This window comes from Botryllus schlosseri, chromosome 8 (genome assembly GCF_051294905.1).
Source record: "Botryllus schlosseri isolate E-star chromosome 8, Bs_hap1, whole genome shotgun sequence".
Classification (NCBI taxonomy): Eukaryota; Metazoa; Chordata; class Ascidiacea; order Stolidobranchia; family Styelidae; genus Botryllus; species Botryllus schlosseri.
The window spans coordinates 1,560,915-1,581,892 of NC_137243.1; the positions used below are offsets into that span (position 1 = coordinate 1,560,915).

General features: G+C 40.9%; 2 protein-coding genes and 1 long non-coding RNA gene across 3 annotated transcripts in view; 2 read left to right on the forward strand and 1 right to left on the reverse strand.

Moving 5' to 3' along the window:
- The window catches only part of LOC145444422 (uncharacterized), a 153,812-nt gene that overhangs the window by 95,199 nt on the left and 37,635 nt on the right, over positions 1–20,978 (forward strand). The gene's annotated exons all lie outside the window — the stretch shown is intronic.
- On the forward strand, positions 1,629–10,363 carry LOC145444406 (uncharacterized). Its single transcript, XM_080322396.1, has 7 exons — positions 1,629–1,842; positions 2,453–2,641; positions 6,770–7,024; positions 7,428–7,593; positions 8,437–8,660; positions 9,807–9,987; positions 10,239–10,363. Exons 1-6 carry the CDS (start codon positions 1,806–1,808, stop codon positions 9,944–9,946), a joined length of 1,011 nt encoding a protein of 336 aa, XP_080178522.1. The 5' UTR covers positions 1,629–1,805; the 3' UTR covers positions 9,947–9,987; positions 10,239–10,363.
- LOC145444408 (uncharacterized) overlaps positions 15,214–20,978 on the reverse strand; it is a 69,736-nt gene continuing 63,971 nt past the window's right edge. Inside the window, exons 4-5 of the mRNA XM_080322398.1 lie at positions 16,916–17,069; positions 15,214–16,500 (exon numbers count right to left, since the gene is read on the reverse strand). Of these exons, the coding sequence (XP_080178524.1) occupies positions 16,251–16,500; positions 16,916–17,069 (404 nt within the window). The 3' untranslated portion in view covers positions 15,214–16,250. The remainder of the gene's footprint in view (positions 16,501–16,915; positions 17,070–20,978) is intronic.

Here is a 20,978-nt window from a genome sequence, read left to right on the forward strand (position 1 = left end):
TATTAACATGATAATGAAGATCCATGTTTCCGGAGTTGAACAAATGCTTTTTGTGTACATCGTCGTTATAATAGAGAAGTTACTGAGAATAAGTGTGGAGCGAAAATTAGAGCTTACAAATTATAATTATTTTGAACCCGAAATCGATAAAACCGATTAAGTTTCACTTTCACCGATAACCCTGCTAGATTCAACCAATATTTAAAACAAATATGGCATCTACAGCTTAAGACGCATTTCGAAAACTTCAGAGCACCGATTTGAACCGCTTTACAACCAATGTTACGCTTTGTATCCCCTTTTTTGGGACTCCTACATACACGAAAGCAGAATCACCCACCCCTGCGATATATCTCCATAAGATTCGCTTTGTTCGACTCATTATATAGGGTAGAGTGGGGCAACGCGCCTACCCTAAGCGGGAAACGTCATAATATCCACCAAACTAGTCAAAATGAATTGAATTTCGGAATTTGCACGCGAGATATCGTCCCCACTCTACCACAATCGTCTGAAAAGTCCAAGTATCAATTATCATATGTAAAATTATCATTCATCTATGTCCATCAATTTGACGTTTTGCTACATGGGTGCGGGGTAAATCGCCTCCATTGGCGTTTCACCCCGTTATACCCTCTTAAATACCGCATGGCACTCAGTAACCGATGAATGTTTAATCCATATACAGACCTATACAAGCTTCTCCGCCTCATCATGGCGTACCTATTCTTTTGAAAACAAATTCCATCCAGATATACCAACTGATTATAATAAGTCAAAAACAAAGTCGGAATTTATTGAAATGTATCTTGTTTAGTCAGAGGGATAGCCAATATTCGCGAGCCGAATAGCAATTTCAATAGAAATGGCGTTCTCCGAGAAGGCATCCTTGAGGAACCCATAAACGGCTACTCAATCCATATTTACTGGATTTTAACGGGTGGAGCGTTTTACCCCACGGTAGGGGTAGGCGTTTTAGCCTCGAGGTCGCCATTGTTTGCCGATCAGCTACCAGGCTGTTATTTATGTGAATTCGCCTCCGGACTGTGGCTTAAATTCAATTACGCGCTGGTTAATCATAAATAAGACCGGAAAACTATCTGCAGCATCCGTTAAATATGACATTTCACTTGGTTGTAAGAGGCTTTCTTTTGGTAAGAATATGTGTAAAAGTCATAAATTCTCATAAAACGTTACACATCTTCATTAGGGCGTGGAAATCAAAGTGGGAGTTTCGTCTGACCATTAGGCGATATTTGCAATACTGTGACGCATTCAACGCTAGCTTTGTTCTAATATATTGATGGTAGGCGTCTTACCTCGCCGGTGCGTCTTACCCCACTCTACCCTACGCTGGCACAAAACACACGATTTTCCTCTACAGTGCACGATCTCCACCCACCTAACTTTGTTTCCTCCCGAATATATAAAGATATGCGTGAAAGTAGACAGACACGCGACACGTATCGTCATCCAGATGCTTGGCGCGTGTAATTCAGTACGATATTCCAATTAACGAGTGAGATTAGGAGTAGATAGTGAACCAATGATGATGCAGCGTTGATTGGAATTATATACACGATTTAAGTAGAAAGCACTCTTCGGAGTCAGTTGTTCGGCTGCAATTGAAGGCATATGGATCAGTGAAGGCGTAAGACCTTAATAACGTGCGGCGTGAATGTCTCGGCTAGATTATCGGCGTATTGATTTCGAACTGAAATCGATAAGATCTAGTCATTGCTTCGTATGAATTTCAGTTTTGTTAATTTCCAGGGTTATTGGTTTATATTTGTTTATTCGTCGAAATGCTGACGTTGATTAGTTTAGCTGTAGTGATAACAGGTAAGTAACGGTTCTATCAGTAGTTTGTTGACAGCGTTGGAATGAGGAATAGTGATTCCCATTTCTTTAACCAATGTAGTCGTCCGATAGGGTGGACTTCAGCTACCTCGATGTATGGCTGGTCACAATGATTGGGATACTGTAATCCGAATCGGGTATCAATTCTAATGATTCGAGTCGAGTAATGAGATGAGTACTGAAATTACACGCCCCTTGACACTGAGAGTGGATATATCTACGAAAATTATCGTTTCGAAACTATTTGCCATTGTGGAAACCTTGAAACCGTGAACGTAACACGTACTACAAAGCTAATACGCACGTCCGTAAAAATGACACCTCTTTAAAGCTGTGATCAGTCCAAATCTTGTCGTGATGTGCAACGAAACAACCATAGTCGAAAGATACCAAACAGTTTCTAATGTGATGTAAAACCGCCATATAGTAACATATAAGGTGAGTATTCGAACTTCCACGTCTTTCATACTGTACTGTCATGGCGTCGTAATACATGATACTAGAATAGACCCCTCTTGAAGCGCAGTGCTTGATTCAGAATCGTGAGATACTCTATTTTACCTATCCCCTTATCTGTATGTTGTTGATGCAGGCGTCGGATCGCAGGAATGCGACGAAATCCGTAGCCGTTCGTCGATTTCCGGTTCTCTCTACGTACCCGGCCTCGATAATGATACCGCGTGCTGGAATGTATTCCTCTCCGAAAATGAACCGTACTCGGGAATTCTCATCGAAATTCTCCAATTGCAATCGAACGCGGGCGAAAATCTCACGTTCAAAGGTGAGATGATAGTCGATCACCATACAAACCAATGGTTTGGTTCGGATGTACTGTAATTTATCATCCACAACAACCACCATCAGTATAGTCAAGGTCAGTGCTTTTCAACCTGTTTGAGATTCATTCGCACTTTGTTTGGAAAATGAATTTCATTCACATAAGCCAACCGAAAATTGTTACACAGAAAGAAAATGAAGATACTCGAGAATATTCTGTTCTGATGTGCAACAAATTGACTACTATAGCTTTTAGGCCGTGAAGTGTCTCATTAAAAAGGCAGCTATCCTCCCGCGTTTTGATTTCAACTATTTCACTAAAACGCTTCTCGGCCAAGCAAGTTGTTGGGCTTCGTACAACAACGCTCACCTTAGTGTTTGGATGGCCAGGTCTTGAGAACTGTTCTGCACCCCTATCCAAAATACAGCATATTTCCCGCGACTGAAAAATGCTTGCTGGCAGAAATCGTTTTTGAGAGATGATGCAAAGGTCCCGGAGGCTCAAGTTTGTCGAAAGGGTGAAAAATCAACATTCTTGTGCTGAGGCTTGGTGCCTGATATCTTAGAAAAAAGGTCCGATACCGTCAAGGACAGTAGGCACATTAGAGCTCGCTACGTTACGATACGTTGCTCCAACTTGTATTCTGATTTTAATTTTTCGATTTCCAATTTTCTGTCTAGCGAGTATGTAAGAGCAAATAAAGTCACGATTCTGTTTGTTCGGCTCTTCAGCTCAACCTAACTTGAACATTCATAACAATTTGATAATCTTGAAGCAGCTTTTTAGACTACCACCAAAATCTGAATTTTTGTGCATCACTCGACCCTAGTTTCACCCATGAAAAGGGAGTTCATTTTACTATTACAGTAGTATGCTACGATATAACGGACATGTATGACATACACAACGCGCACACCATAATTCTACCCAACACAGCTCTATAAAATATGTCTGACGCACGCGATTTCAAATTAGGGTGAAATAAATTCCTCTGCGTGTCGCATTTGCACTACTGTCTACTCAGTTTGCAAGAACGGGGCTATATTCCGTGCCAACAACGGAGCATATTCATATCGAAAGGTTTGGCCATCCAGCGTCGGTCATTTTAGTTTTGTCGCCACTGACGTTTTTGCCACCGTATTTTATCCGCGGCATCGCATTTTATTAGGGGTATGTTGCCCAAACTTCACGTGATCATGTGCCCCGACGCAGAAGGGGTTGGCCTCGAATTGAAGGAGTTGCACACCTCTACACTAGTTGCTCCCAACGGTCTTCGTCCTGTCCAGAAAAAACATTCGGACAAATCTTATCATGAATTCGAACCAATGGTCAGCTGATTCTAATGATCAAGCCACATTTTCTGCGCGTCTCGCTTATTGACTACAGTACCCAATACAGTGACCTTGGATATGTGAAAACTATCGCTGGATTTTTTGCAGTAAATTAAACAAGTATTACATTCATATTAACCGACAGCTCTCGTATCGTGTCGATCCAAAATTATAACCGCGCGGTCAATACTTTGATTACGCTTAAGGGGGTTTTCATTCGCACCAGTGCGAACCGTCGCACAGGTCGAAAAGCACTGGTCAACGCTCCTCGTGAACATGTCAAAATTTGTGGCTTTCATAGTTGTTGTCAGGGAATCGTTGCAGAATTAATTACCTTACCACCGCCAACCCTACGTTACCCTAACCCAGGGGTGGGCAACTTTTTTGCTATTCACGGCCGCATTTCGATTACTTATGTAGCCTACGGCCGCATTACAGTGCATAAGCCATAATGAACTGACTGGGCGCCAAATATCCTACCCTTGTTAAACCATCCATTTCTATTTCGGATGATCTCCGGACTTATATACCTTCTCATACCGGATTAGTACACGCACCGAAATCGCAAGTGACCAAGTTTTGAATAATAACTGGGATACGTTATGGTCGCGCGAACATTTTTTCAGGTAAATAAATGAATTTCGTCATTATTATTAGTAGATTCACATGTTACCATGAAATATTTATCCTTTATCAGCCCAGGTGATCAGATTCATCTGGTGGAGTTGATGGAGGTATAGTGTCTTCGAAAATTTAGGGCAAGTTACACATGATGAAGCATCTTCGAGTGGACCAATTGTTATTAGTCACTTATTTGTTGCATGCTGTTCCCTTTGTTGCATGCTGTTATTTCTTGACCTCCCTGGATTGTCGGAGGCTATAGTGTGGTGGTTCTCAGCCGGGGGTCCGCGAAACCTCCAAATTTGAATAATGTGCGATTACCTAATTTATATTCTTATAATTAGAGAAATCGCGAAGCAATTTCACTTCGTAATTGCTAAAACTCAAGGACTCACATAAACAGAATGGCAGTCTTGGATGAAATTGTCTACTGTGTAAACTCATTTTAATTGCCAAATTGCCAATAGCCTACTGATACGAACATATTGCTGTATAGAGATGTTCTGTTGCGGTTTTGGAATAAACTCGTTTCCGAAAAAAATCTATTTCTCCTGTGACATACATAACCGCTATTCCAGAATAACTTCAATATGAGCTGCTGTATAGGAATGACTATTAGGCTGGACGTTTTATATTGGTGCCATGTATGTTGAGATCAGACCCAAAGGTGTCGTCGGAATCTTCACGCGTTATTATTACATTTGCCACCACCTGTTATCTTTGTGGATTTACGGCTCCCTTTCATGTGAAATCGACGGCGCGGATTTTCGAGACACGGCAGAGTATTTCAAGAAATGCAGATACAGAATTTGCTTTGAAATAATAAACGTCTTCCCAATTTCTATATAAATAGTAGGATGTTAATTTCAAGAAAGGTCATTTTGATTCTGTTTATCACTAGCCTACAGTTGATATTTGCATAGGACAGATGATGGTTGCATGATAATAGAGCCACATTTGAACTAAAACTGGCGGGGTCCTAAAACTGGCGGGGTCCGCGGGGGTCCGTGACGGTTCAAAGGGGGTCCGCGCAGCCCAAAAGGTTGAGAACCACTGCTATAGTGGAAATATATTGGAATCGAATAAACGTATACCAGAAACATTTTTTTTTCGTGAGAAGCACACGATTCCAAGTTGGTATTTCTATATGGGACGCATCATTTTCCTCTGCTGTTCGCATCTTTACTGTGGGGCTCAAATTGTAAAGGTTGCTACTATATTAAAATCGTAAAATGAAGTATAGCATTGATTCGAGCGTAGCGCGAAGGAAATTTCAAGATCAAATAAAATCCCTTATAAATTCTGGAGTCAATTCGTAAATTCAATTTGCCTGTCGACGGCCTCCAACACATGCTAATAAAATTACGTGTCACGGCCGCACAATTTCCCTTCTACGGCCGCAGGTTACCCACCCCTGCCCTAACCTCACCATAACTACATCTCAAACCTCGCCGAGCGAGATAAGAAATGGCGATGCGTCCGCCGTCCGGCTTCTTCGTCGGTAGGTCGTGGGTTCAATCCCAGGCCAGGCCAGTCCGAAAACTAGGCGCGCAGCATCAACGGAGAGCATGGAGGAGAAAAATTGGTCGTGCAGAGGTGCAGACCTTGCTCAAAGGTCGTATCGCATCTCCATCGTCAGCGCATCTCGGCGGTGCAGGCGAAAATAAATTTGATCTCTCTCAAAGAAACAACAATACCCTGATTTTACCTAACCAATCCCTAACCCCAACTTTATTTTATGATATGCCATCCATAATCTAATCCACAGAATTGGTCAGTAACGAGGTGCCTCTACTTAGCAAAAGTACTCAGGTCGGTTTTGCTTCTTCACCACATGAACGTTTTTAGGCTGCTTCTACTTATTCCAGCCCTAAATGATTGTACTTGTACTTCAGTAGTAATTTATATGTATGCATAGGCCTATACGTAGTGAATATATTTACAACATCTGCCAATCCGTATTACCCTAGCGCTAACCTCCAACCCAAATCCTACGACACCCAACCCTAATCCTAATCCAAATGCAAACGCAGTCAATTTTGATATATTCATCGGGAACGCTGATTAGTGATGGTCATGTCATGTTGCTGTGAATATAGAAGTAAACTAGTACGCCTGGTCATGCAGCTTTCAATAATATTTCGATGTCTATTTGCGATCGTAACTCAACTGTTTTCAGGATACGAGGAGTACGCGTACTGGTCCGAGACTAAGGAGCCGGTCTGCTGGTTTTGGACCTTCAACAAAACCTGTCTCTTCAACAGCAAAGAGTTAAGAAACAGATGTAACAGCAACGCCCATTTCATAAGCTTCCACGGCCCCGTAACGTTGGAATTACGCGCGCGAACAAAGTCGGTTGAGACCTGGAGTCCGCTTTTCGCCATCGAATACTGGTACATAACTCCTCAATCTTCGCTACTGTTTAATTGCACTGGTAAGCGGAGACCTAGCTGAGATTTGAAAGGTTAGAACCGTGGTCGTATCCAGTGGTTATGTCCCAAAAATCTTGTTTCAGCCCGCTATGTCACTGAAAGTCGGTATTTTTTGGCTGGTTAATGTTACAAAAGGTCATATTTCTACGTTAACGGTAGAAATTTTGCTGCACGTTTTAAAAACATAAAATAAAAGACGTCGGCTACTTGGGATCTCTCAAATCGATTTATCAACGAAGATGCAAGCAAACCGAATCTCTGACCTCGTATAAAATGTCTGCGGAACTGGCTCTATAGAACCGGTGCGAACCGGCTGAATCGCACCACTGGCGGCCAGTGTCGCGTTTGTTGAGCGTTTGAAACGACATTGTGACGCACCTTGAAATTTTTTACTCTTCGATTTAGCTGAAAACGCGTGCCCCAATGTGGACAAAGCACCGAATTCCGTAGCGCACAAACGGCCGACGAGAGTCTCTACCGTTGGAAAGACGCGGTGCTCCTATTGGGATGACGCGTTCATCGTTCTTGTGTTCGTGTTTTTATTGGTCGTCCTCGTCCTCCAGTTCATAGGGTGAGTCATTACGTGGCTATAATTGTCAACGAAGCTGTGTGAAGAACTTCGAGGGTGATTCGATGTTCAGCCACTTGGTTGCACAAATTCAGACACCTTCCTTCGTTCGTTTAGTTAGAATTATATCCACTCGAAAGATTGCGACAGAATGAAATATAGGAAGAAGTCGAAACGTGCTGTTGTAGTGTATCAAACACCACCTTGACCTAGCTAGAACATGTAATAAGAATCATGTACAATTGCACCCTGATTTAAAAGTAGCTGATGTCGTGAAAATGATACAGGGGAACGGTATATAGAGAGAGTCATTCTTTTCATCAAACCAAAATACATAACACACGGCAGTGGTGGTGGTACAGAAAATATGCATGCACATTATTCGGTATTAGATTGGAATGATCGATAAGACCGTGAAGGTCATCTCTAGTCTGATCACCATATTGCACCATATTGCGGAACAGGCGAAACTGACCGCTCAGACACTGTCATTCTCGTGCTCATGAGAATTCGGATTGGATGTGAACTGAACAAGGTTTTGTTGTATATATTATTCTAAGTTAGAAAATGAGTCCATGCCAATCCTAATCTAACTCGGAAAAGCTGAAAGTGTTCGACTGGGGGTGCTTGGATTGGTTGCATTCACACTCACTAAGCTTTTGAAATCGTATCGCGGTGACCGCTGGTCGACAGTCGCGGTCTTATCGATCATTCCTATCTAATACCGAATACTTTGCACGCGTATTCTCTGTTCCACCATCACTGCCGTGTTTTATGTATTTTGGTTGGATGAAAATAACGACTCTCTCTCTCTATAATTATTAGTATTTGTGTGTTCTTTCTCAGAAATATGAAGTGTAGCCGATCGAGAGATTATAATCGCATCGAAGATGTCGAGGCTGAGTCGATATCACGCGACGCTGAAGATTTCGCCGAAGACACGCCTACGCCTCGCCCCGACACCGTCAGCCAAGAGACGACAGGCCGTCACGAGGACGGCGAGAGCAGCCAATCAACGCGCGCTGATGTTCATATAGGAGACGCGCCAGTTGAGAGCCAAGAAACTACCGGTACTGATGCAGAGTTTGCAGACTTGATAACTAGATTAGATTAGATTAGGATTACCATATTTTGGGTGCTTACTATGCATCAGGTCTCTAAATGTTATAAATTAATTCTTCCATATATCAGTATCAAAAATTTATCCACTTTTAAGTCCACGTAATCAAAGTTAGCGGTAGAACTGGTGGAGGTGGTGGTTTCCAAAATGGGGGATCGTCTCACACGGGTAAGACCACTCATGAGCCGAAATTTATTTTTTATTGTCTAGTTTTTTGCGAAGACAGCAGTATCCATATAAAAATGAATGTGGGACAGTAAATCGCGCAGGGCGCGAAGAAAAATTTGAATTTGCATAAATCTTCTCCAAAATAAGATTGTTTTCTTGACGTAAGAATAAATTTGAAGCTACAGTACCTTCAAACGTGCATTCTGTTCTGTTTAGGCTACTGGTGAGGAGTTCGGACTTTGACAACGAGATATTGATAGTTGTCTCAGTGGATCAATTATAGTGGAATACCTGCAATGTAATTCTAATATAACTTGTGAAATGTTTCTATGCTCCGAAATGCAGTAGTTCTAAAGCTGTGGGGCGTGAAAAAACCCCGAAGGGGGGCGCCAAGCTGCGGTCAACTGAAAAAATATTACGCGATCTGCGCGATTCACCTCCAGTTCATAGTTACTGCTCGTGTGTGGTCTGAATTTCATATTTGAGAATCCTTCCGTCAATAGTCGTGACCTTCCTTGCCATCAAACTATTCGTTGAGATCGCTATCATTTTGGTTGCATTTTGTGATCTGACGATAGAGTTCGCGAAATTTTTCACTTTCATGAAGGGCATGTGTCTAGAAAAAAGTTGAAGAGCCACTGCTCCAATGTAAATAATGAAATAATTTCTGCTTTTCCTGATAATGCTACAGGAGATCTGTATAATGGGAGACGAGCCAAGCTCGGTGTACAGATATCTGCCATTCTCGAGCTTATCAGAATGAACTACGATTTTACATGAACTAAAATGTGTTTTTTATCGTTCTTTCTATTTCTATATATATCTAATTCTAGTCCAATTTTGAACAAAACTCTGTAGCTGACGATAGTTTCTGATCGAATTTGTAAATCATGAAATTTTGCTTCGTCTCCAACTTGTACTTATGAAGGTGCGTCTGGAGGTTGCAGTAGCGAAGCCGCTATAATCGCCACCAGTTCAGCGAGTGACTCCGTTGCGGGAGATGTCGTAACGACTGATAAACCGGTCGATGTGAAGGAGATTGCAGTCGGCAGTGAGAGACGGGCGTAAAAGATTTGCTCGCTTTATAGGTAAACGCGGATAGTGTTCGGGTGAGCGAGTCGTGTTAGAATCTGGAAATAGTACAAGGAGCTTAGGCCATCTGTTCGCATGGATTTTTCGAATTTTTATTCCGGCGAAGCGATATTTGTTTGATATATTATTTGGAGCTCTGCTTGTTGCTGACGTCAGCCCCTGGCGAGTATCGGCCGAAAATACTTGGTTCATTTCAATATCATTGTATTATTAAATTCGATTATTTCAATATCAATGTATTATTGAATTTGATAACGTTACTTTACAGGTGCGATTCTAGAATCTGATATCTGAGGATGCAGACAGTTATATGTTTCGACTAAAATTGCAACCGTTCCTCGTCTTCAAAAATACACGATATTTTCGTTCTCGTGTTCAATTATCAAGTGATTTATATTTTTGCACCGTGCCTCTTTATGTTGTGATACTGGCAGTGGTGTGACGTGTGTGTTGCGACCACGTGTCGTATGATGGCGACAGTCTCGAAAAGAAGAAAGTGCGTAGCACACGCGCGTCGGTTGCTCCAGTTCAGTGAGCTATAGGCAAACCTTGTCGTCGATACCCGAATGCAGTTGGCCGGAGTATTGACCATGTAGACCAGGGGCGTGTGACTTGTCCAGTCGGCGGGCAGGATGTGGGTAAATTAAGAGTAATGGGCGGACCGGATTCCTGAATCGATACGTTGAACACGTGTTTATCCATATATACAAGGATTAATCGTATTTAATGTAAATCTTAAGTTTGAAGCATAGAAACCAAAACAGCCTTCAATGAATTTTGTGTATTTGAATAGCTGTCGAAGTCAATGAGACATGTGCTCGATCAAAATTGTGAACAGGTTGATTACTGGCTGCATGTCGCACACAGAAAACAAAAATAAAGCATAACTAAGAATCACTATATGCGTCAGAAGAAAAAATGAAAAACCTAGAGCAGTGGTTCCCAACGCGGGCGATTTGGCGGTCTAGGGGAGCGAAAACAACGAAGTGGGCGATAGGGGGCGATGGCGCGTTATAACGGCTATATTGGAGTCGGGACCGTAACTACCGCACCCCAAACCCCCCAATTGGGGGTGGGGGGGGGGGCCGAAATCGAAGAAAGACCAAAATTATTTCGTGCATTTACATGAAGGATAGAGTCATTTTCTAGAAATCCATGCGACCTTTTCAAAAAATTTTCGCGCTGTGCGCGATTTAATATATTCATGTATCTTGATGTTTGGGTACCTGTCACCCAACAAAAATACGCATGATTTATGGAAATAGGAGATATCGGCGTCGGCCAATGCTGCGCCACGACGCACCAAGACAAATGAAGTTAGATGCCATGTAACATGCGACTCCGAGAAATGTGCCAGAACGATCAGCTGCGAGAAAACCGTAAACTTCGATATATGTTCAATTGTCCATAGGCGCCTCAATGGCTGGCATCGAATGTTCCATTCCTGGCGACCTTAAACCTACAGGACAAATGCCATCCCGCAAAGAAAAAATTATTGGCCAGTAAAGAAATACCAATATGAAATCATGTGCGTCTTTTAGTTTGGTACGTTTTGACGATTTCCAGACGTTCTGACATAGCAGATATAGGGGGTCACGAAATAGCATCATGCAAAGAAGTCAATATAACAGCGATTACGCCCGAAGATGTTTATTTATTATTTAGGGGTCCTACCTTTTCCAACATACCACATTGACCATAAGGACCGATTCAAACATGAATTGCATAAGTTTGTCGCGCTCAATATTGGGGGGGGGGGCGATGATCGGTGTGGAGCATCAAAAGGGGGCGATGAGTCAAAAATGGTTGGGAACCACTGACTTAGAGTCACTATAATTTGACGTATGGAGCAAGTAGGGAAGAATTGAGGCAGACTGTGACCGTATGTTGAGCGCCTCTGGTAGGCTGTTGTATACAAACGAGGGGTTGGGATTTTGTCAAAATTTACCAATATATCATCAATTCACGAGGGTTGAGTACATGCGTAAACGCCGGTAATGCAAGCCTGTCCGTATCGAGAACTTGAGCGTGAGCTCCACTCACGTACTATATTCACACAAACATACGTTATATAGAATAACTTACAGTCACTATATCAATTTATGTAATAAGAAACTAGTGGGGATTGCGGTGGACTATGGCCGAGCGCCACAATATCATCACAGTGTCCTATATGGTGTCGACACAAGCAAATCTCACGGCTCAGTGAAATTGTACACGTCACAATTTCCATTTGGCTACAAGCAATTTGACGGTCATTTTTGACCGGCTTGCCGAGCATTAAAGTTGGGCCTAGAACCCCCACAATCAGCCTCGAATTTTTTATTGTTATGGAGATTGGCATTGATACGCAACAATGCTGTCTGGCGAAACGAGAGAGTAATGAGAGCTTAACCGCTCAAAATCACGTTGCGGTCCTTATGTTGCCCGTCTCTGATGTAGACTGTAGTGTAGACGTAGAGGCTTGATGTTGCCCTGCGACTACAATACTATACTCATGATAAAGGCCTGAAAGAATTCTAGTATACCTGGTAGCAACATGGATGATTTCGAACGTTCAAACATGTTGCTTAAATGAGACCACATAAATACCTGCCACACAGATGATAGTTTGGTATGTTCTTGGCCGTGCTAATTTCAGTTTTAGGGCAGTACTGCGGGTGGATCACTGATTCGTGGAAAAGTCGTTTCTGCGAACGTGCGTATAGCTTTGTGCCTCGTGTTTTGAATGAATACGACCGACAGAGTTTTAAAGCTTCCAAGATGGGAAGAAAGTATTGTAACTATAATTTCTGATCTTAAGCGTCCTGTCTGGACTATATTTAGTACAATTGATATTCGATTCGTATTATAGCATCGTGATGCCCAGCCATACTAATGATGTATAATCGCCTTAGTAGAAGGGGAAATAGCCTATAGAGTGGTGGTGTGATTATTTGACGCAGCATCATATCGCAATCACGTATTACCACCAGGGTCGAATCCGAGATTTCAAATTGGTTTTCTGGGTTTATCCTGATGACGATGCTTATGCTCTTCATAAAGCCATATTTAAACAAAATATAAATGACGCGAAGACAATGAACGTTGAGACATACACATCAAAGTGTTTTGGTATTAAATTTAAAAGTGATCTTTTGAAGTCGTTTGTTAGCTAACTCGTGTAGTTCAATGCGGAGACGGCATTAGGTGGTTGGCACACATGCATATAATCCGCATCTGTTATAAACGTAAAACGCGATCCAATGTTGAAATTGCAGAATATGTACAATTTACATGTACATTGTACATGGGACACAGACCAGCGTCACATAGCGCGCACCCATCCTCCGCAGAACGCGGACTGTTTTTCAATGACCAGGAGCATAAAGGTTTATAAAATGACTGTGAATTATACCCCCTGAAATAGCCAACACAGAAAAAGCGTAACAAGCGCGTACTCGGATATCGGGACGCTTTAAAGCAGAGGTCTCAAACTCAAACTTGCTCGCGGGCCAATTTCCAGTTTTTGATGACGCCGCCGGCCGCAGCATCAATAATAGGGATATTCAATGTATCATTTCCAAGTCGGCCGTATTTGACGGAAGCTTGCGGACAGGCATTCCAGAAACATCGTGAAAATGTACTTTACTATTGTATAACTATTCATGCTTGACACGGAAAAAATCACATTTTCAAATATTTGAATATAATTGTTTTGTGCCGGGCATAATTTGTTAAAATAATGAGTTATAGACATCATGTGAGAGGATACATCATGACATTGTCAAACTGTCGGATTATAATATTGCAGCTAGTGGGCCTTTGACGTGCCGAAATGTTATGTAGAATATTTTAAAATCTATTGAAGATTAATCTGATATCAGAGCATTTGAGCGGTGCAGTCTAATCCTGGTTTTGATGCAGTCGTGATAAGTATGCTATTGTTACTGTCATTGCCGAAGTCAAATTAGATCAGCATTAGATTTTGCCTTCGATTATTATTGGAACATGTTAATAAAACTTAAACATAATCATTATTGAGCCACAGCAATAGCATTGTTTCTTTAACTTTAGCGATCGTATCCCTCGTGCTTCCAATAAGATTTCTCATAAACCCTGTTCATTTCCAACACCATTTCTAATGGTAGGGCCTACATACCTACCTACCTACCTATATTAAGATCAGGAAGGACATTCACATAAAGTCGCGCGTAGCGCAAAGACCATTTTTCAGTTGAATAAATTGTCCAAGAAGATAACATAGCATAGGCCTAATTCCACAATGCATCTCGTATCCCCCGATGTGGTGCTTCGTACCCCGAACGGGTCTACGGACCCTGGTTAAAAAAAGGCATAGAAACGTCCAATCGCCGATGAATTCATTGGTGTTACAGCTGTGGAGCATACTACTAACTTACTCGTCACCGTTACTGTTGAGATTTCAGTTTTTTAGTAGTTTCTGGGTGAACTTCAAGTTTTTATAACCACAAGAGATATGTGGCACTTGAATATATTGTCGAATACTTGAAACTTCGTAATGCCGTCGCAGGCCGCACAAAATGTTCTCGAGGGCCGCATGCGGCCCGCGCGTTTGAGAACTCTGCTTTAGAGAATCAACGAAACACTAGAATACTCGTATCTCCCGAATACCCTTCTGTGGAGTCGCTAAAGCAGTATTTTACGGATCAACCACTCATAATTGCATGTTGTGACCAAGCAGAATCGCAAAAGGTAAACAAATCGGGCCTTTGCAATGCATTAAGAAGTTATTGGTAACAGGAAGCAGACCAGGAGCATATATCCGATTCTCAAAAGAGGATATTATTATTACGAAAACGTTTTTGAAATAACAAAGTATTGACTGCTTGTTGAGGAGTAGTCAAATATACATAAATAGAAGTATCGCTATTATGTTAAGCAATGATTTTTCATTTTCATAACTGCAAAATTGATGTATAAGAGCAAAAGAAAAAAAAATATAATAAATTCGTTAATCTGGCATTTTAAAATACCAATTCAACCGTTCTCGGCAGTCAAGTCAGAAGAGACGGAAATAAAACGAACGGACGCAGTTTCCTTCAATCGCATCATACCGAACAAATTTAATTAGGTATCTATTCAAATTATAATTTCAGATTTATGTCAACACGGTGTGTACTGTATAACCTAGGGCAGTTAAAAAAAACTTTTTTTCACAAATCTTGCTTGCTACGTGATTAAATCGTAGAGCGAATAGTACGAATAGTATGATGTCATAATGCCACAATGCATTGTGAAAAATACGGTCACAAACTTCGTTTAGATTTCGTGAAATCTACATTGGTCCGACGAAGAATATAGATATTATTGACTATCGCTTGAGAAATCTATTTACCCATATTTTACCTGCTTGTCAGTTCATCTACTTTTCGCGGTCGTAAATTTCAGAATGCTAAGTACTCTATTCGAAAATTATCTCATAATTCCTTTTAACGTGGCTATTTCAATAAAGCGGACTAATTTCCAGCGACTCCGTATCATACCTTCTTTTTTGTTAACTGGAGATTTCTTCATTCAAACTCCACCATAGGCCTTTGTCAATATAGAAACGAGTGGAAAAGACATCCCTACCTCGTTAGGCATATCTAGAACACGATTTTTGGTCATGTCGGAGTCACGAAATTCGCCACCGCAAATTATTATTTTAAAAAATGGGCGAAATCTCAATTTGGCAGAAATCAGCATCTAGGGCTGGAAGTGGGTCAAATTTGGTGTGCATTATTTTTTTCGGCAATCTGACGATTTAATCACACAGCAAACAAGATTTGAAAAAACATGTTTTTTTTTCACCAGTCCTAGTAAACTCTCACGAAGGGGATTATCGTGATAGTCTCAGGGGTTTGGCGGAAGTCAGAACACACAAATTCTTCGCGGTTTATGTAAAATCGTGTATTGATTGTTTTACCATTAACGCCGTTGTTGATGTAGGCTGGACTACATTTCATTTGGTGCATTAGTATGTAGCCTGTTGGATTTGTAATGTGGTAGCGAAAAGTTGAGGTTCGCCGAAGGTTTGTAGATTGTCGTACGGGTTTATCAGGTTAACTGCCTCTGATTTGATTCAATGGAATCTTCTGAAAAAATGAACATCGATTGCACTACACTTTGGGAATAGACTGGAGAAACTATATGGATTTTAATTGAAGGCTTTCTACCCTTGGAACTGAAAGTCGGTCATATCTTTAGGAAGCGCTCGCGAGATGTAGCGTTACAATATTAAATTTGCATCCGGAATTTGGTGTCATGATCTCGAGAACAACTACGAGTCGCGTGACAACAGTTGCCGAGAGCCTGGAGGCATTTGTTCCGGGTCATCTCCGACGGTCCACGACTGCTCTGGACGCATCCCATTCGCAAATCTCGGTTGAACCCCCATATCGTTTCGGGCGTGGGGCGAAAACTCGTATCCCGCTCCGTTTTGGGCTGAGCGGGGTGGATGATACTCCACACGTTTGTGGCCCACATCTTCGCGCGTCTGTTGTTTGATGGAATGTCGCGTTTTTCGAAGTCTGAAAATACGAGGTACATATGTAGTAAGGCTTGGAGAGGAAGTCAAGTTGTAGTGAATACATGTATGTCGAATTATCTAGCCACACCCCTTCTTTACAGGATGCGTGGATGTTGTATAGTATAACATTGGGATAGCAATCGTATCGCGAACATGCCCAAGTTCACCGCTATTTTGGAAATCAAAGTCGAGCGATTTCAATTTTTGAATTAAAATAAAGATATCGTTTGCTCAAGATGCTCAAAAGCTGATTGCAAACTCCTTGATCAGGCCCGAGAAAATGTTCAGGTAATTTCTGAGTCAATATCGAAATCCAAGTGATAACCAGATTGCAAACTGTCAATGCAATCCGAATCCGACCAAAATCTTCAATCCCAAGTCAAACCAATATCTGTCCAAAGAATATTTTTACTCACCGCCTTGTAACCACTACCAGCGCGATTAATGCGATCGCAAGCAACACCGCCAGAGCTATCACCGCTGGAAGAAGGTCACCATGCACACTTTGTTGTTTGTCAAAAGACGCGTTGGGGTCGCATGGCGGAACGGTGCCTCCGATCTCTGGTTTGCCTGAAATAACATCACAATGAATGGACTCGGACTCGACAGTCTGCTCACTGACTTGGACTCGGACTTGACTCGGTGGTAAATTAAAAATGACTCGATTCAAAACTATGAAAAAGAGAGTGACTTGTGGCTTGGAGCCTTGTGACTAGGTTGCAACCCTGAAGTAAGCTGACTCTTGATCTGTTCAGATGCATGGGTCACGGCTAAGCTCTGGTACATGCTAGGGAAACGTAGAAAATTGTAAAGAGCTTTAAATATGAGAGTCAAATCATCAATTCTACCAATACCAATTTTGTTACTGCCAGAGGACGTTTGACTATCGAAAGTACAGTACAGTAGCTTACAGTAAAGCACAGTATTTGTATCACTTAGGCAAGAGTGAATTTGAGTCTAAGCCCTTTCATAAGACCATTTGGTCAGCTTCGAAGCTAGCTAGTCAATCCTGCTCTCTCGTTTTCGAATAGGAATAGGCAAACTTCTTCGTGCCGTATTGAGCTAAATCCGTTTCGCAATGTCTCTTGAAAATGCGTCCCGAGTCTACCACTTCCACCTACATTTATAAAAATAATTCACGAAGTCGGCACGTATCATAACTTGGTGAAAAGGAGAGGCCTATCATGAAGTGATACTGCTTTTCCAACAATATGCGCGTCGTGTTATCTGTTCTGCGTCACGAATTATGAAGCGAGCATTGCCAACGATATAACTTGCACAACTCAGCATCAGGAAAATACGGAAGGTGCGCTTGGCCATTCTGGAATGGCGTAAAAGTATTTCTGATTATTGCAACTGGCGTGGCATAATTCCCGAGCTCAATTCCAGATCGCTGTATCACTTGAGCTATGTCAAACATATGCCACGCGTATAAACTCAATCGAATTTTCAACACTTCGGTAAGTCGTCTTATGACGTCACTATAAAACGACATATCTCCTAAATGAATTCACCATGTAAATGGGCTAAAAGGAAATAAGTGAAAGCTTGTGACTTATTTTTGGATTTGATTTTTGATGAGTTCTTACCTCCTATACCCAGAATTGGACAACGAGATAATTCTAGTTGTCTAATTTCACTAAATTAGAGGGAAATCTCAGTAATCTAATTTTAATATAATTTGTGACATGTTTCCATGCTCTAATTCTAATTCTAATCTAATTTCTGAAATGTTCCTAATATGCTCTAATTTTAATTAGAATGTTGTTGTGTTTATTTCCCATTCACAATTTTATTCAATTTCCAAGTTTTTGCGAATTCAGTAATTCTAATTCTAATCTACTTTGAAAAAAAAAAACTATATAGCTCTAATTACAATTCGAATCTAATTTGGAAAAAGCTGAAAATTTTCTAGTTCTCCATGTCTGCCTATCTAGGGTTGCCATACGTCCGGAATTTCCCGGACATGTCCGGAATTTCACTGAAAAATCTGCGTCCGGGAGGAACTTCTAAAATATTCCTAAAATGTCCGGGATTTTGAAGGCTTGAAGCAGGCTCAAAAGTTTTTCCTAAATGAACATAAACAATATTATTTTCAAAATGGGAGGACGCATCGGCTTAGATCGATACCACTACCTTTATTCTTAATAATTCAATTGAACCCTTGACTAGATAACTTATTATATGGTAATAGTGTGGATTTTTATATGGTATGTAAAAGTGATATGGCTAAATTCGTTAAAATTTGCATATTTTGGGCATATGTCATAGAGAAAAAACTTGAGGTGATAGAAGAAAACCAGTGGCATTTCTGGAATCAGCACGCCAAAGTTAGCCTAAATCAAGTGCAAAATCGAAATCAATAATTTTTTTGTTCAAAATTGTTGCTCAGTGTAATTCTCGTTGATAAAATAACTTTCAGTAGCAAGGAGAGTATTATTTCAGTACTTGAAAAATCGTCTTTTGCTACTCGACACGAATTATCAAAATAATTACTCGATTCAGATTCGAGTACTTGGATCATTGTGCCCATCCCTACTGGCGAGCAATGGGGATAGTTGGAATTTTCGTTTAGCTGCAGTTCCTTTACGGTGGATCTCTGATGAAAAAGATTGCGGCCAAAATAGTTTCCCAATTTGATCTTTCATATAAGACCGCATCAAATTTATACCGGCAGCAAGAATAAGATTTTTTTTTAATGTCATTTTAATAGCTTAAAAACAGGTTTCCAATTCTAACAGTTTCACTTCTACATGTTAGAACTGAGTGAAATGTGATGGGCAGCGTTTTCTAGACAAACTAACGATTTCATGGGGAAGCCAGTAGAATTTAAAGAGAAAAAAGTTATTAATAAATGCAAAAGTTTCTACCTAAATAACTTTGCTTCTACAGGCTAGAATTGGGCCAAATAAGATGTAGGCCTAAAGCATATTCTTTAGCCAACCCAACAATTTCAATAATATTTGATAACAACAAAATGAACAAATATATATCTTTGCCACAAGCAATGCAATGAGATTTCAGAATTCTGTGATTCGACACGGACGGTTGCCGTATCTGTAAAAAAAGGAAAATCGGTTTATTACCATTTTTTATTAGTTCAATACACCACAACAATTGCGATACAATGAAAAGATTTGCAGTAGTCTTTGGAATCAGACACCCACCTTGGCCTAGGCTGGGTATCAGCATTTTTAGGATTCCGCGAAACCTCTAAATTTGAAAAAAAAATTGTATTATTTTAAATTAGGGAAAGCATGAGACAGTTTCGCTTCATAATTTCTAAAACTTCAGGACTCACATCATTAAAATAGTCGTCTGATATAAAATATCCTAATGTGCAAACTCATTTTAATAATTGCCAATAACCTACTGAAATTCCGGAGTTCGTTTCCTAATCTCTCGATATGTACGTACAAATGCCAGTTCATGTTGACTTCTCTACACGTATAAACAAATGCCAGTGATACCAGTGCCAGTGCCAGGGTGGTGATACCTTGTGTTATGCTATGTTTAAGCATCTGCCGGACGAAGGTCAGTCAAAAATGTTGGAAATCATAAATCTGTCATGGGCCACAGGTGCGATGCCAAGCTCATGGAACTATTCAATTATCGTTCCCATTTTGAAAGCTGGTAAAGACCCTACTTCTCCTTATTCGTATCGACCAATATCACTGACTAGTCATTTCTGCAAGATAGTAGAAACGATGATCGCAAACAGATTGACATGGTACCTAGAAAAATATAAATTAATCCACTCTTCACAGTGCGGTTTCAGGAGAGGGCGACGTGCTCTTGATCATGTAATCAGTCTCCATGACTCAGCTTATAAAGCGGTGAATAATGGGCGATCGATTCTGGCGGTTTTTCTAGATATAAGACGGGCATATGATATGGTGTGGCGGGATGGACTGATTGTAAAACTCCAAAGTATGGGAATATCCGGGAAAATGTTGAGGTGGATCAAGAATTTTTTGCGTATTCGGACATTTCAAGTGCGTATTGGTTGTGCCTTATCAGATTTGTGCTATCTGGAAAACGGCATTCCTCAAGGGAGCGTATTATCACCTATACTGTTTACAATCATGATCAATGACCTTCCATCAAACATAGGATCAAAAGTGGGTCTTTATGCTGACGATTGTGCAATTTGGGAATCTGGTTTAGATATTAATGAACTCGCTGCTGATATCCAGTCTAGCTTGGATGCATTCGTCCGATGGTGTTCGAAATGGGGATTTGTGGCTTCGAGAGAAAAGAGTGTCGCCATGTTAATCACAAGAAAGCGCAATTTGGATGCACCAATACTTCGGTTGGGTGAAGATGATCTAACATATGTAGACAATTTTAAATATCTTGGAGTATACTTTGATAAGAGGTTGAACTACAAAATTCATATTGATTACGTTATAAAGAAGTGTGCCAAACGCATAAACTTGCTAAAAATGCTTTCGGGCACCACCTGGGGCGGGTCTAAAG

Bases quoted from the DNA above. Each gene is read 5' to 3' on its own strand.
- LOC145444406 (XM_080322396.1), top strand. From the start codon at position 1,806: ATGCTGACGTTGATTAGTTTAGCTGTAGTGATAACAG. The intron at 1,843-2,452 runs GTAAGTAACGGT...TTGTTGATGCAG, and splicing joins TTTAGCTGTAGTGATAACAG to GCGTCGGATCGCAGGAATGC. The intron at 7,025-7,427 runs GTAAGCGGAGAC...TCTTCGATTTAG, and splicing joins GCTACTGTTTAATTGCACTG to CTGAAAACGCGTGCCCCAAT.